This window comes from Zeus faber, assembly GCF_960531495.2.
Source record: "Zeus faber genome assembly, chromosome: 15".
Classification (NCBI taxonomy): Eukaryota; Metazoa; Chordata; class Actinopteri; order Zeiformes; family Zeidae; genus Zeus; species Zeus faber.
Window position 1 is genome coordinate 1,519,301 of NC_137194.1, and position 18,671 is coordinate 1,537,971.

Consider the following 18,671-nt stretch of genomic DNA (forward strand, 5'->3'; position numbering starts at 1 on the left):
TTTAGTTTCGTTCTTCTTTTCTTTTCTTCTTTTCCCTGTAGCACCTTGAGATTGGGCCCGAAAGGCGCATTATAAATAAAATGTGTTATTATTATTATTATAATTATTAATACGGTCTCACGGTGAGAAGGTCGGAGACGGAGCAGACGCCTTTTAACCAATAAGAAATGACTTAAAAATATCAAAATCAGTCAAAACTATAAAGAAAAATGAACGAGTGACTTTCCAGATGCCATTTTATTGATATTTCCCCCCAAAAACCCTTTATTCTGCGTAGGAAGTCGTGTTGCTGGTCAGGACCCCACGAGGGATCTGACCCGAAAAACACTCATTCATCTCAATACATTTTAAGAAGTAAAACATGAAACAAAACGGGAGAAAAATCTGTCGATTTCTGTTTGTTTTCTATCGCGGCAACTGTCAGATACAAAATGGCCGCCTGAGCCGTTGGTTTACTCTTTTATTTTTTTATTATTATGGTTTTATTTTTTTATTATTATTGTTTTATTATTATTATTGTTTTTTTCATATTGTTTTTGGTGACGCTGTAGATTTGCTCCATTTTCTGTTCAAAGCGACTTTTGGGATTAGGATTCCTCGTCGCTCTGGATTGTTCTCCTTGTCCTCCTCTTTCACTCAGTGGAGTGTGATGTTTACATGAACAGAGCCTGGTCTTTGTTTCCCCTCCGCCCCGTCTCTCTCTCCCGTCTCTCTCTCCCGTCTCTCTCTCCCGTCTCTCTCTCCCGTCTCTCTCTCCCGTCTCTCTCTCTCGTTTCACCCCGTCTCTCTCTCTCGTTTCACCCCGTCTCTCTCTCTCGTTTCACCCCGTCTCTCTCTCGTTTCACCCCGTCTCTCTCTCTCTCCCGTCTCTCTCTCTCGTTTCACCCCGTCTCTCTCTCTCTCTCTCTCTCGTTTGACCCCGTCTCTCTCTCTCGTTTCACCCCGTCTCTCTCTCTCGTTTGACCCCGTCTCTCTCTCTCGTTTCACCCCGTCTCTCTCTCTCTCGTTTCACCCCGTCTCTCTCTCTCTCTCTCGTTTCACCCCGTCTCTCTCTCTCTCTCTCGTTTGACCCCGTCTCTCTCTCTCGTTTGACCCCGTCTCTCTCTCTCGTTTCACCCCGTCTCTCTCTCTCTCTCTCTCTCTCGTTTCACCCCGTCTCTCTCTGGTTTCGCCCCGTCTCTCTCTCTCGTTTCGCCCCGTCTCTCTCTCGTTTCGCCCCGTCTCTCTCTCTCCTTTCACCCCGTCTCTCTCTCTCTCTCTCTCGTTTCGCCCCGTCTCTCTCTGGTTTCGCCCCGTCTCTCTCTCTCTCTCTCTCTCTCTCTCTCTCGTTTCGCCCCGTCTCTCTCTGGTTTCGCCCCGTCTCTCTCTCTCTCTCTCTCTCTCTCTCTGGTTTCACCCCGTCTCTCTCTCTCTCTCTCTCGTTTCGCCCCGTCTCTCTCTGGTTTCGCCCCGTCTCTCTCTCTCTCTCTCACCCTGTTTTCCTTGTCTGACTCCGCCCCCCTCACCTCTACAGGGAAATGGGAAAGGCGTCTGGATGCGGTTGCCACACTGGGCCTCCGAGGGGCGACGTTGATCCTTTGGATTCCGATCGCTCGCTGTCCTTTCACCCGTCGCTCGTCACCCGAACGATTATTCAGGAAGCGTCTCGTTAGCGTCTCGTTAGCGTCCCGTTAGCATCTCGTAAGCGTCCCGTTAGCATTCTTCGCTGGGGTTTCGCCGGCGGTTCAAAGGCGTTTTTTTCGGGTTAAAACGGTTGAAACGACGACGACGGCACATTCCGAACATAAATGTTCTCCTTTAAGGAAGAAGCTTGTGGAGGAGGGCGTGGAGGAGGGCGTGGAGGAGGGCGTGGCGTTGGGCGTATGCTGAGCCTCGCTGAGCCGCGAGTGGGGGTGGGGGTGCCGGTGGGGGGGTGACCTTTGACCTCCCGACGAACTTAACGGCACAAGTCGCGGTGTGACCACAACCCGGTGGGACTAATTCCTCAGTGAATAAAAAGCCATTTTCGGGCCCCGTCGGGTCTTAGTCTATTTAGTATATTTAGCAAAACCTTAAAACTGCAGAAGTTGAAAATAGACCTCAGGAAATTAAACGACATGACTTTTGTAAAACACGTCTATTACTGAAGGCCCATTTCCCGCTCTCTTTGATACCATATAAATTATATCGAAAAATGATTTTTCTTTTTTATATTTATTGTGTTTCTGATTATATATAACAGTGGATACCTTTTTTTCCAGTACCTGTGGCTAAATATTTTGATTCTTTAGAAAAGTGTTGATAATATATGTGAAGCAACGGAAACAACCAAGGAAAAAAAAAAAAGAAAAAAAAACTTTTTTTTGTTTTGTTTTTCTTTGTGGACTTGCGAGCAGCGTGGGCGTGGTCGTTACAGGAGAGAACATATCACTCTGACCCATGACAAACAAACCAATGATGGAGAAATGGAGCCTTTCTTTTCATGTGACGTCACTGCTGAGGCGGAAATGTTTCTTGACTTTCAACGGGAAAAAAAAGATGTGACCATTTTCTCTTGTTTTTGTTTTTGTTTTGTTTGTTTTTCTCCCAAGCTGTACGTCACAAAGTTAATTATACTAATAAAACTGTGCTATCTATCTGTTGCTGTCGTCTTGTCTGTAGGGTTGCCAGTTTCTGCTGTGAGGCGTCGCAGTTCATACCTGGCGACCCCCAACCGACCGAAGGCTTCACACCTCATGGATAAATGTCTATTCGTGTAAAATTGTTCCGTTAAACAACCACAATCGCATCTTTTATCTTGCTCTTAAATAACTAATATGCTCATATGCTTATAACTAATAATCTGCTTTTGAGACGCTGGAGGTGTATTTCCTTCATTCCACATGAGCTAGGCTAGCTGATCCCATCTGCAGCCATGCATGCATGCACTGCATTGGGGAAGATGGACATGAAGTTATCAAAAACTGACACCCTGTCTCAGTGTCGGTATTGGGCCACTAAGGGGAGATTTGGGCGTTCTATTGGTTTCAGAAGAATGTTTTTCCATCCAGGTCAGTCGTATTACTTACCAATTTTACCCATACAGTTTTCAGAGTTCCCATGAAACGCAGCATCACTTCCTACCGACACCAATTACAAATTTCTGAGTTCACATGGAACGCAGAGTGGACTCCGCCCACTCCTTTATTGTCTTAGGCTTTCGGCTTCTCTCTGGCATCTGGAACACGAAAACACACAGTTCAATTAAGTCATAACACAACTAATAACACAATTATTTCTAAACTCAACAAAAACATCTCTTGAAATAAAAGCTAATATTCCTGGCTGGACCCATAATAATAAGAATAAGAATGAATCTAGCTGCAGGCAGCAAAACGCGGGGTCCAGGGTCGGCCCTTTGTTAAAGTTCAACGTTGGGTTGTGCTTTGTCTCTGTTGCTGTGTTTTGTGGCTGCTGAAGTCGATTCCTTCCCCCTGGTTACAGTGTAATTCTACGATGGGATGGTGTCTGCGGCTGTGTGTGTGTTTCCTACAACGCAACTAACGATTATGGCTGAAATGAGAAGCACGATTATTTTAGTCATAGATGTGATCACGATTATTCATCCATTTTGGGGAACATTATTCTTATATGGTACTTTGTAAATCAACAGAAAATTGCCTTCATAATAATAATGTATTTTATAAACCTATAAATAAATAAACTGAGGTAAGTGGTTTAACTGACAGTAATATATAACATATAATACACCAAAAACACAAAATGGGTGAAAATGTTTCAAAACATACACAGTAAATACATGTTCCTTGTATTATGTAATTACTTCTGGTTATCGTTACCCGTAATTATAATTCAGGCAGTTTGTTTACATTGATATCTCTGTAATGTCTGTAAATTCAGACAGTGATGTTATTGGGATTTTATTTTGTAGAAATGACTTTCATATAGTGGTTGGCTTTCACTGAACGAATGTGCAGTATTACTGAAATACCTGTAAACAGAGTCAATATTGTACTGAGCTAAAAAGCCAGCGATAGTGAGTCATAGTGCAAACGTCAAAGGGCGCCGCCGGGACGTCGACCTGCAGCCGTCGTCCTCAGAAGCGTTTATATACTGATGACGTTTAACACGCTGCACTTCCCTGAATCCCTCAAAGAATCATTTCAATCCCAGACGGCACGATGGGAATCTCCCGGATGATGGAGCTAAACCGAAGGAGGAGGTGACGGCCGCTTGGAGGCCGTGCCCGTCATGACGCGGCGGCTGGTTGTCTCCCGTTGTGGTTTCCATGTAGCGTCACAAGGTGGCGCCATCAGCTAGTGTTAGCCTTAGCATGGGGGCGTAGGAGAGCTGCGAGCGATCAGAGGTCATTATCCCCAAATAACTGAGCTGTGAAAGATATACAGACATATGCTACTGTACAAATCTATAATGTATGGGTGTGGATAGGTAGATGGGTAGAGGTACTGTATATATGCATAATATATATGTATATATTCTGTGTAGATGCAGTGTATTGATGGTGTAGATCCATACATAGCTCTTTATTATGGTGACTTTGCGGTAAACTTTCTGGGTTAATACTCTCAATGAACTGTCCTGTACCAAGCAGTTTCCCGGGGCTTGGGCTCCGTCCATCCAGCGGTTCTGCACGTGACGGCGTTGAGACGGCAGACGGTGCCGCGCCCTGATCCCAGGCTCAGTGGGCGGGGCTGGGAATGTTCCGCCGCTCACTACCTCCGCTGACTAAACAACGCAGGTCGCGGCTCCATTGTTTCCTTATCAGGTGCCGGCCCCCAAAGCGAGGCAGCGCAGGGAAACAGGAGCTGCTGCGGGAGGCGACACAAACCCCGCGGAGACTCCCTGCAGCTCCGCTTGTCCTCAAACCGCAAACCCGAGCAAATCTCCGTTATTTAAAAAAATAAAAAAATAAAAAAATTGGAGATTTGCGAGTTTTGTGTCGCAACATCAAAATTGCCAGGTGTATCGCCGGGCTGCGGCCGAGTAGTCACGACCGGTTCGACTGCACAACTATGGCTGAAATGATAATCGATATTTTAGTCGGTATTGTGATCAACATTATTCATCCATTTTGGGGAACACAGTCATTGTAACGCACGACAGAAAAGTGCCTTCACAGGATGTTTTGTCCGCGGGGCCTGCGCTTTGCCGCTCAGGGATGTTTGCATCAGACTGGTTGTTGTTTCCAGTTGTTCTAATTCAGGATGATTGTGAACATTGATTTCTCTGGAATGTCTATAAATTCCGACAGTGATGTCATTGGGTTTTTGTTTTGTAGAACTTACTCTGGTGCCTGTGGGTTTTCCTCAGGAGCGTTTATATATTCGTGAGGTTTAATACGCGGCACTTGGTTTCATCCAGTTGTCTTCTGGTAAAATACAAATGGTTTGGTTGGGTAGTGTCAGGACTATATCTGTACTTGACAGTATCGTGGTTTGTGTTCCGGACTCACCCCATCAGTGTACTCCGTCACCACAACTCTCCGTTGCCACGTCTGTGCGTGGCGCCATCTTGGTGCAGGAGTCGTTGATCACAATACTGAAGCCACCTGGAGGAAACGCCAACGTCGCCATGTTGGAACCGCCCCGAATACACGTCTCATTCAGCTACATCTGCGCCTGCCGCCATCTTGGTTAGGGACCCGGTTGTTGACCCGTCACCCGACTGCAATGCTGTCATGTGACCTGTGTCAGCCGCCATCTGTGCATGCGTGCGCGTTGCGACGACGATAAAAAAAAAAAATCCAGTTTTTCACAAAATGATTCCACAACAATGGACCGATCTGGATCAAACTTGGATGAGGGCGTATTGGGACCGCGCCAATACACATTTTATCCCTCTTGTCTGAGTGCGGTGGATCCTTGACCTCCACCACCACTGACGCCAGTTTTTCGTGCACAAAGCGACTCATCAGCAGCTCTACATGTTTGTGATGCGTTTACTGGTTTTCAGGAAAGCAGGTGTTGTTTGTTATTTTATTTTGTTGTAAAAAGTGTGAACATTATTGGGGAAACTGTTCTCAACAGCACGTCGCGCAGGTTGTATAACTGGAAGTGAAATGTGAATATCGGGTCGTGTTCGATTTGTTTTGGACCCCGCTCAGCGCTCGAAACGCTTCCTAAAACAAACTGACCTGAAAGAAACGTCTTCCCTGTGTCTACTAACACCCTGACACAAACCATCAAGTATTCATAGTCAAAGTACCAGTCATACCCAGTGCCCCGAGTCTATAATATTTCATAAAGTACTTCTGTAGATCAGTGCTCATACACCGATTTCAAATTAACTGCGATTCAGTCATTTACAAATATATAGAAATACAAATACTGATTTTTATAAGAAGTATAGTCACAGGATTGCATCAGAAATAGTACAGATACACATACAATCAGTAGAGATACTTTAAAATCAGGTACTCAGGTACTTGTACCGCGTTACTTTCCAGTACTGACTGACACACACACACACACACACACACATTGGGGGGAAAAAACACCTTGTAAACACAACACACACACGCACCCGCTGGTTTGTTTGCAGCACAGCACCCACCCACGCACCCACCCACGCACGCACGCACGCACGCACGCACGCCCTCCCGTGCCGGTGGGACGGGAGGGCGCAGGTGCTCGCGCAGCGGGACACGCTCCTCGCGCCAAATTCCCAAAAAACCGGAACTTTTTTTTTTTTTTGAACGCATCGTGAGGCTGCACCTCGCGCTCCCTCCGCCCGGTTCGATTCGACCGGATCCGATCCAACCGATTAGACCGGATTAACATTCTTCCGCTCCTCGAGGAACCGCGCGGGGAACTCCACGGAGCGGATCCGACCCGCAGGAGCCGCTGTCCCGCTTCCGCATTCCCAGAGCCGCGGTCCTCCCGGAGCAGCGGAGACCCGGAGCTCTACCCCCCCAAACCGGTTCCTCCGGCTGGTCCGCAACCTGCCGCGGGACGGGGACGAGGACGAGGACGGGGCGGGGGGGGGAGGAGGAGGAGCCGGATCACCGGATCCCCGGATCACCGGATCACCGGATCACCGGGGCCCGTGTCGCCCTCTCACCGGATAGAGCTTCCCCGCCGCCGCGGTTCTTCATGCCCCGGGATGGAGAAGTGCTGCCGCAGCTGCATGCCGTGCCTCAGGCGGCTGTGGGACTGGGTCTGGCCCGAGCTCCACTACCCCACCGTCCAGAACAACAGCAGCACCGCCGAGCCCCGCTCCGCGGACATCCACACCGTGTCCGAAAGGATCAGCGTCCCGTCGCCAAGGAAGCGGCGCCCGGTGCCGCTGTACGCCGCGCTCTTCGACTTCGAGGCCCGCAGCGACTCGGAGCTGACGGTGAAGGAGGGCGACAAGCTGTCGGTGCTGGAGCAGCGTGGGGACTACGTGCTGGCCAAGCGGCTCACCGGGGCCCCGGGGTCCGGCCTGGTCCCGGCCAGCTACGTGGCGCTGCTGCAGGACGAGTTCGCCAAACACAAGTGAGTCCCGGACGCGGCGCGCGGTGCGTCCCCGGTGCGTCCCCGGTGCGCACCGCGAGCTGTGCCGCGTCGTTTCTACCGCCCCCGGTTGTTTTTGAATGGACGTGTTTCCTTTTCCCAAGCTGTTATAATTCATAATTCATGACAAGTTATGAAATCCAGGTTTGGGTGCGGACCAGATCCGAGGGGGGTCAGTGCGTGTGCGCGTGCGTGCGGGTCGTTACGCACAGTGACGAAACCTCGACGTTCATCTGCAGTAATCACTTGATGCGGAGAATTCAACTGCACTTCACCAAATGTGCAACACAGTTTTATTTATTTAATGACAATGACTATGAATAACTATTATTATCATTCTAACAATAATAATTTCATATAATAATAATAATAATAATAAGTATTTGTAGTATTATTCATACAACAAAAACTACAATCATTCAATAAAAATACTTGTGATACTTATTAATGATAACTTTTATAATAATAATAATAATTATTATTATTTAATAATTAATTATTATTCTTGGTGGCGTTTGCTTGGACGGTGTTTCTTTCTCTTTTCTCTGTGTCATTCCAACACAAACCTGCTGGGAAGCAGCCAGCACAGCAGCAAAGCTGGTGTTTACTAAAGTGTGTGTGTGTGTGTGTGAGATAATCATTACAGTCACATGAAACAAATCTACAGTCACAATACAAATCTATTGAGTTTGGTGGCAGTATAAAGCATTGATTGTCAGTGTGTAGATTATTATTATTATTATGGGTATTATTATTATTATTATTATTATTATTATTATTATTATGGGTATTATTATTGTTGTTATTATTATTATTATTATTATGGGTATTATTATTGTTGTTATTATTATTATTATTATTATTATTATTATTATTATTATTATTATTATTATGGGTATTATTATTGTTATTATTATTATTATTATTATTATTATTATTATTATTATGGGTATTATTATTATTGTTATTATTATTATTATTAATATTATTATTATTATTATTATTATTATTATTATTATTATTATGGGTATTATTATTATTGTTATTATTATTATTATTATTATTATTATTATTATGGGTATTATTATTATTGTTATGGTTACTAAATTACATTTCATTGATCAGACGCTTTTATCCAAAGCCACTTACAATTATTCAAACAGCGATGGACGCAGCCATCAGGAGCAATGAGGGGTTAAGTGTCTTGCTCAAGGACACTACAGCATGCTAGCAGGAGGAGCCTGGGATGGTTATTATTATTATTATTATTATTATTATTATTATTATTATTATGGGTATTATTATTATTATTATTATTATTATTATTATTATTATTATTATGGGTATTATTATTATTATTATTATTATTATTATTATTATTATTATGGGTATTATTATTATTATTATTATTATTATTATTATGGGTATTATTATTATTATGGGTATTATTATTATTATTATTATGGGTATTATTATTATTATTATAATTATTATTATTATTATTATTATGGGTATTATTATTATTATTATTATGGGTATTATTATTATTATTATTATTATTATTATTATGGGTATTATTATTATTATTATTATTATTATTATTATTATGGGTATTATTATTATTATTATTATGGGTATTATTATTATTATTATTATTATTATTATTATTATTATGGGTATTATTATTATTATTATTATTATTATGGGTATTATTATTATTATTATTATGGGTATTATTATTATGGGTATTATTATTATTATTATTATGGGTATTATTATTATTATTATTATTATTATTATGGGTATTATTATTATTATTATGGGTATTATTATTATGGGTATTATTATTATTATTATTATTATTATTATGGGTATTATTATTATTATTACTATGGGTATTATTATTATTATTATTATGGGTATTATTATTATTATTATTATTATTATTATGGGTATTATTATTATTATTATTATGGGTATTATTATTATTATTATTATTATGGGTATTATTATTATTATTATTATGGGTATTATTATTATTATTATTATTATTATTATGGGTATTATTATTATTATTATTATTATTATGGGTATTATTATTATTATTATTATGGGTATTATTATTATTATTATTATTATGGGTATTATTATTATTATTATTATGGGTATTATTATTATTATTATTATTATTATTATGGGTATTATTATTATTATTATTATTATTATGGGTATTATTATTATTATTATTATGGGTATTATTATTATTATTATTATTATGGGTATTATTATTATTATGGGTATTATTATTATTATTATTATGGGTATTATTATTATTATTATTATGGGTATTATTATTATTATTATTATTATTATTATGGGTATTATTCAGCCCGCACCCTGAAGTTTCACTGAAACCCGAGCGTCATGGGGGCCGGCGAGGCCACGCCCACCGGAAGTGAAACAAACACACCTTAAAGGAGCAGTGATCACCTGCAGCCAGTCTGCTTCCTTTCAGCAGGGTTACACGTTGGGAACATTTTAGAAAATTTGAAACAAAAGTTCACGACCAGGACTTTGGGAAACATATTTTATTCATGACCCCATTTGAAATGGTCTCTGGGACCCTGACCCGAGATGAATATTTTTATTGTTGTCAATCTTATTTTTGTGTCTCTACTCAATTGAGGGAGATAACAGTGAAACCAGGATACTCACAGTCAGGGTTGAACACTCTCTAACATCTTCCAAATTAAACAACCGTGACGTTCAAACTGTTCATCGTTTTGCTGGGGACCCCCTGGAAGCTCCTCAAGGACCCTCTGAGGGTCCTCCGACCTGGCGTTGAGAACCACTGTCCGAAAACATGTTTCCTGGTATCGCATTCCTCAGAATGTCGCCCTGTGTATTATCGGAGGAACAAACGGATTCATGGATTTTCATCATTAGAAAGTGGAAAGTCATTCAAATTCCGATGTTCAAGGATGCGTTCGCCATGTTTCAACCCAGGTCTGATGAAAACGTGGGATCGGATCATTTCTAACTGTTCGGGCTACAACACGGTATCCAAGATGGAGATGACGAACGCCACCTTCCTGGAGTCAGTGCAGAGAAGCGTAGCGCTCTGCTGCAGCTTCTCCAACGCTGCCACGAGGGAAAGGATGGAGCTGGACTCCACCTGCAGGGAACAGGAACTCACCTGACCGTCACACCCTCAAACTGTCACAGGCGCTGCTTTGTTTCGGGTTTTTCAGGTTTTTGTTGACATTGCCACTTCTGCAAATCAGCTGTTTGGGGCGAGATCCACGCTAACGTGTGGGACTAAAAACAGGAAGTTATGTCGCTTCCCACCGGGAACATCACCGGGGATGTGATGTCACTGTTATGAAGAACATGCTGAAAGTGTGTGTGTGTGTGTGTGTGTGTAGGTGGTACTATGGGAACATAAACCGTGTGAAGGCGGAGAAGCTCCTTCTGGCTCCACAAAACAAAGATGGATCCTTCCTGCTCCGCATCAGCGAGAGCCACAGCGACGAGTACACCATCTCAGGTACCTGTCTGTCTGCACACCATCTCAGGTACCTGTCTGTCTGTCATTCTGTCTCTATCTCTGTCTGTCCGTCTGTCTTTCTGCCATTTGTCTCTACCCGTCTCTGTCTGCCTGTCCTGCCACCTGTCTCTCTCTGCCTGTCCGAACGAGTCCTTGTAGTGACGGAGGTGCAGGGTGACCTGGAGAGGTGGAGGGATGGAGAGATCCTTCCCTCTTCTCCTCCTCACTCGTCCCCCCTCTTCCATGCTTTCTAATCTTCCAACCCCCCCCCCCCCCACACACACACACACACATCCATCTCTCCTCCACCCTCCCTCCATCATCACTGCCCTTCTCTCCGTCAAGGTGCCCACCACCATCCACCTTAATGTCCTCTCTCTTTCCTCCCTCCCTCTCTCTCTCTCTCTTTCCTCCCTCCCTCTCTCTCTCTCTCTCTCTCCCTCTCTCTCTCTCTCTCTCTCTCTCTCTCTGGGGGGTTTGGCAGCAGTTTCAATGCTCTGTTCATTCTCCAGTTCTCGAGCTGCTTCAAAAGTGTGTGTGTATGTGTGTGTGTGTGTGTGTGTGTGTGTGTGAGTGTGTGTGTGTGTGTGTGTGTATGTGTGTGTGTGTGTGTGTGTGTGTGTGTGTGTGTGTGTGTGTGTGTGTGTGTGTGTGTGTGTGTGTGTGTGTGTGTGTGTGTGTGTGTGACTACAACATCACAGGATTCTCCTCAAACAGACACAGCGTACTCACTGTGTGTGTGGCACTGCGGTACCAGCAAACGTACATTATACACTATATCATTAATAAAGTAAAGTATATCATTTACGAAAAGTATATAATTTGTATAAAGTATATAATTTATGTTAAGTATATCAATACAATTTATGTTAAGTATATGTATATTGTGTATGTCAAGTAGATCATTAAGGGGATGGTATCTCAGGAGGTAGAGCTGGTGGTCTAGTGATGTAAAGGTTGCTGGTTGGATCCCAGGCTCCTCCTGCTAGCATGCTGTAGTGTCCTTGAGCAAGACACTTAACCCCTCATTGCTCCTGATGGCTGCGTCCGTCGGTGATTGAACAATTGTAAGTGGCTTTGGATAAAAGCGTCTGATCAATGCAATGTAATGTAAAGTGTATAATTTATATAAAGTATATCATTGGTGTAAAGTATATCCTTTATATGATGTATATCATTTATGTAAAGTATATCAATATAATTTATGTAAAGTATATAATTTTCATAAAGTATATCAACATAATTTATGTAAAGTATATCATTTACATAAATATGTTATTTACGCATAGTATATCATTTACATAATGTATATTGTTTATGTTAAGTAAGTAGGTAAGTAAGTTAAGTTAAGTAGTAAGTAATTAATATAATGTACGTCAAGTTTATCATTATATTTAAAAAAGTATATCATTTATCAAAAGTATATCATTTATGTAAAGTATACCATTTATGTAAAGTATTTAATTTACTTAAAGTATATCAATATCATTTATATAAAATATATCATTTATGTAAGATATATAAATAGACTTTATGTGAAGTACATATTTTTTGTAAAGTATATGGGTATCGTTTATGTAAAGTATACAATTTCTGTAAAGTATACAATCGACATAAAGTATATAATTTAAAAGTTTACAACTGATGTGTAGTATATAATTTATGTAAAGTATATTGTTTATCCAAAGTATATCATTAATCTGAAGTATATAATTTACGTAAAGTATGTCAATATAATTTATATAAAGTATAGCATTTATATAACGTGCATTATTTATGTAAATTATCAATATAGTTTGTGTAAAGTATCAATATAATTTATGTAAAGTATATAATTGATGTAAAGTGTACAATCTATGTAAAGTATATCGTTTACATAAAGTATATAAATATCATCGATATAGAGTAAAGTATATGTATATAATTATATGTCCAGATGGATAGATAATGTACAGATGGATCATGTATAGATAATACAATGTACATTAAAATACAATGAAATGCAGGTGGCCTGGCTCCTCAGCAGGTTAAAGGGCATAAATCACAGTGAATACAATAAAAACACAATAGAGTAAGAAAAACCAAAACAATAAATACAACAGAAACACAACAGGGTAAAAAAAAACAAAAAAACCACTGAAACAACAGATAAAACAGGATGTTTACATTGACGGCTGCACAAACAAGGCACTTAACATCACTAAAGAGCAACTATCAGGGTCATGTTTATTTTTTATTCATTTACCGTCTTGGGTAATGAAAAAATAAAACATTTAAACCATTTTTTCAGGCAAAATACCGGAAGAATGTGGGTCTTTTACCTTGTTTTTTTTTGGGGGGGGGAGGGTTTTCTCCGGTGACGGGGGCGTGGTCGTCGCTCGCCACAGCGCAGCAGCAGGGTGGGGGTCAGTCGCTTAGTTTACAGATGTTTAGGGTGGTGAAGCCCTGTGGTTTGGGTTTATTGTTCAGTATTCACACAAAAACAAATGTGTTTTTTCCAGAATAAAGTGCCGTCGTGCTCCGCCCGCAGCGAGGGGACATCCTTACCTTACCTTTCACTTTCATACAAGAAGGAAACTGGCAAACAAATCTAAATCCCCAATAGAAACACACTTAAGTGCCTTGCACAAGGACACGGCAGCACAGCAGCACAGCTGGGGATCGAACCGCCAGCCTTCCCTATTACTAGACGACCTGCGGATCCCCTGCCCCTGACCTGTTTACCTCACGATGCTTGTGTGTGTTCTTCCTTCTTCCTTCATGTGTCATCAGCATGATGACATATTTGCTTTTGATATCTCCAACAAGGGCTAACCCCCCCCCCTCCCCCTCCTCCCCCCTGCAGCCAGGGCGGAGGGGAAGGTGGTCCACTTCCGGATCCAGCGCTCCTCCATCGGAGCGTACTTCGTGTCGGACAAGCTGTCGTTCGGGACGCTGGGTGAGCTGGTGTCGTACTACCAGAGGAACTCCAAGGTCCTGGGGGTGGTGCTGGAGGAGCCCTGCGCCCAGCCGGTAGGACGCACACACACACACACACACACACACATGTACTCACACACACACACACACACACACATGTACACACACACACACATGTACTCACACACATGTACTCACACACACACACACACACATGTACTCACACACACACACACACACACATGTACACACACACACACATGTACACACACATGTACTCACACACACACACACACACACATGTACACACACACACACATGTACACACACATGTACTCACACACACACACACATGTACTCACACACACATGTACTCACACACACACACACACACACACGTACTCACACACACACATACACATGTACTCACACACACACACACACACACACACACACACACATGTACTCACACACACACATGTACACACACACACACACACACACACACACATGTACTCACACACACACACACACATGTACTCACACACACAAACACATGTACACACACACACACACACACACACATGTACACACACACACACACACACACACACATGTACTCACACACATACACACACATGTACACACACACATGTACTCACACACACACACACACATGTACTCACATACACACACACACACGCACACACACACACATGTACTCACACACACAAACATGTACACACACACACACATGTACTCACATACACAAACATGTACACACACACACATGTACTCACATACACACACAAACATGTACACACACACACACATGTACTCACACACACACACACACATGTACACACACACACATGTACTCACACACACACACACACATGTACTCACACACACACACACATGTACACACACACACATGTACTCACACATGTACTCACACACACACACATGTACTCACACACACACACATGTACACACACACACATGTACTCACACACACACACATGTACACACACACACATGTACTCACACACAAACACACACATGTACTCACACACACACAAACATGTACACACACACACACATGTACTCACACACACACACACACACATGTACACACACACACATGTACTCACACACACACACACACATGTACTCACACACACACACACATGTACACACACACACATGTACTCACACATGTACTCACACACACACACACATGTACACACACACACACACACACATGTACTCACACACACACACACACATGTACACACACACACATGTACTCACACATGTACTCACACACACACATGTACTCACACACACACACACACACACACACACACATGTACTCACACACACACACATGTACACACACACACACACACACACATGTACTCACACACACACACACACACACATGTACTCACACACACACACACACACACATGTACTCACACACACACACACACACACACACATGTACTCACACACACACACATGTACACACACACACACATGTACACACACACACACACACACATGTACACACACACACACACACACACATGTACTCACACACACACACACACATGTACACACACACATGTACTCACACACACACACACACATGTACACACACACATGTACTCACACACACACACACACATGTACTCACATACGCACACACACACACATGTACTCACACACACAAACATGTACACACACACACATGTACTCACATACACAAACATGTACACACACACACACATGTACTCACACACACAAACATATACACACACACACACACACAAACATGTACACACACACACATGTACTCACATACACAAACATGTACACACACACACATGTACTCACACACACAAACATGTACACACACACACACATGTACTCACATACACACACAAACATGTACACACACACACACATGTACTCACACACACAAACATATACACACACACACACACACACACACAAACATGTACACACACACACATGTACTCACATACACAAACATGTACACACACACACACATGTACTCACATACACACACAAACATGTACACACACACACACATGTACTCACACACACAAACATATACACACACACACACACACACACACACACACACACACAAACATGTACACACACACACATGTACTCACATACACAAACATGTACACACACACACATGTACTCACATACACAAACATGTACACACACACACACATGTACTCACATAAACAAACATGTACACGCACACACATGTACTCACATACACAAACATGTACACACACACAAACATGTACTCACACACACATGTACTCACATACACAAACATGTACACACACAAACATGTACACACATACACAAACATGTACACACACACACATGTACTCACATACACAAACATGTACACACACAAACATGTACACACATACACAAACATGTACTCACACACACACACACACACACACATGTACTCACATACACAAACATGTACACACACAAACATGTACACACACACACAAACACACACGCGTGCACTTGTACTCACACACACACGTGCACACACACAATCAAGGGAAATGTATTTGAAATGTTTGTATTGCAACAAAATATTAAAAACAGAGTTTTCAACTCAGTGAATATCAAGTACAAAAGGACTGAAGTTGTTTGTCTAAAATCACATCATTATATCTCTGTGTATTGAATAAAAATATAATATTTTTACAAAACAAAATAAACGGACAAAAAATAGAATGATTTTCAAGAAGCCTTTCTCTAGCAGTTGCTCCTAACACATGCCAGCCAAGTGGAGTTTATAGGGCCCTCAGGCGCAGAGACACAGAGACACAGAGGAGGATGGGTTGTAAACCTCAGTTTATCGTAGGGGATGCTAGCTGGAACAAGCTAGGAGCAGTTTATCGTAGGGGATGCTAGCTGGAACAAGCTAGGAGCAGTTTATTGTAGGGGATGCTAGCTGGAACAAGCTAGGAGCAGTTTATCGTAGGGGATGCTAGCTGGAACAAGCTAGGAGCAGTTTATTGTAGGGGATGCTAGCTGGAACAAGCTAGGAGCAGTTTATCGTAGGGGATGCTAGCTGGAACAAGCTAGGAGCAGTTTATCGTAGGGGATGCTAGCTGGAACAAGCTAGGAGCAGTTTATTGTAGGGGATGCTAGCTGGAACAAGCTAGGAGCAGTTTATCGTAGGGGATGCTAGCTGGAACAAGCTAGGAGCAGTTTATCGTAGGGGATGCTAGCTGGAACAAGGCAGCCAACATGTCATGACAGGGCTCCTCTCCTGAGTGGGTGTGGGGATGGAGGTTGTACCTGCTGCAACAGGTGTGGCTGCTCCAACCCTCCCATCCACCACACTTTCAAAGACCCCCTGATAGGAGCCACGGGCCCCTGAGGGTCCCCAGACCACACTTTTGCCAATCACTGATTAACAACAAAATGAGGGTGATGGCAGTGGTGGAGCGGGTTGTCACTGCTGAAGTGTCCTTGAGCAAGGCATCGAACCCCTCACTGCCCGGTGTACGGATGAGTCTGATGGGTCATGTGACCTGATGGGTCATGTGACGACCCCTGATCGTTTTGATCAATAAATCATCAGACTGATGTGAAATCATTGAATCGAAGACCCCGCGTCCTCTCCTCTGACGCTCCTTTCAAGTGTTGTTTTTCAAGGACCCCAACACGGTCCTTGAATGTCCTCACATCAGAGCCCGATTCTCACCTTCTGGAAGCGGTTGCCGAGTTTCCAACCAGGCATCAGCTGTTGGTTGCCAAGAGCGACAAGACGACAATTTTGACAACCTTTCATCGTAGTGCGATGCAGTGGTAACGATCCTCCTTGACTATGACCCACATTCCAGGTTGACGGTGCTTGAGTGGATGGATCCACCAGGAAAACACTTGTTGCTCGGCAGAGGATTCAAACCTACGGAGGGAAATTTGAGGGAACTTGTTTTTTTAACTTTTGAAATGTGTTGACAAGGAGGAAACACACGACACAACATTGACCCCAGTGTCAGTCTGTTTATATACTGTTTGTATAAGTACATGATAGAGTCTGGATACGTACAGTACGTCTACTGTATGGTGAACATTACATCTAGAGTTTTAGTGGCTGAATAAAATGAATCTTGTTTTCCCAAAAGAGAGAAGGTTGTAAAATCTGGGAATTGAATCAACTACGTTTGGGACTTGAGGCTTTGGTGACGTGGGTGACAACATGCTGCTGTTTGCCGTGTGGTGGCAGAAGTAAAACACAGGGTTTGGAGAACCAGACGCCTTGTGTTCACACTGAAAACAAATAATTATTCTGCTCCGCCAGCGAAGAGCTAACAGCTAACAGCTAGCAGCCAGCAGCTAGCAGCTAACAGCCAGCAGCAAGCAGCTAACAGCTAGCAGCAAACAGCTAACAGCTAGCAGCTAACCGCTAGCAGCTAACAGCTAGCAGCAAACAGCTAGCAGCAAACAGCTAGCAGCTAGCAGCTAACACACAAACATCCCACCAGGCGACTCATCAGGCTCATTTGTCTCATACACACGTACAGAATATAAAGTAGATGCACAGAATATTTACAGTGTACATAGTATAGTTTGTATATACGTCAGAATCTGAATCAGAATGACTTGATTCCACACTCATTCACAAG

The 18,671-nt window shown here is 42.6% G+C and overlaps 1 protein-coding gene across 1 annotated transcript in view; it reads left to right on the top strand.

Annotated features, from left to right (window-relative positions):
* Window positions 1-7,061: 7,061 nt before the first annotated feature.
* Window positions 7,062-18,671, top strand: part of srms (src-related kinase lacking C-terminal regulatory tyrosine and N-terminal myristylation sites) — a gene marked incomplete at its 3' end in the record, with an annotated part of 24,710 nt that continues 13,100 nt past the window's right edge. Inside the window, exons 1-3 of the mRNA XM_080015192.1 lie at window positions 7,062-7,475; window positions 10,919-11,040; window positions 13,886-14,052. Coding sequence (XP_079871318.1) covers window positions 7,102-7,475; window positions 10,919-11,040; window positions 13,886-14,052 — 663 coding nt within the window. The 5' untranslated portion in view covers window positions 7,062-7,101. The remainder of the gene's footprint in view (window positions 7,476-10,918; window positions 11,041-13,885; window positions 14,053-18,671) is intronic.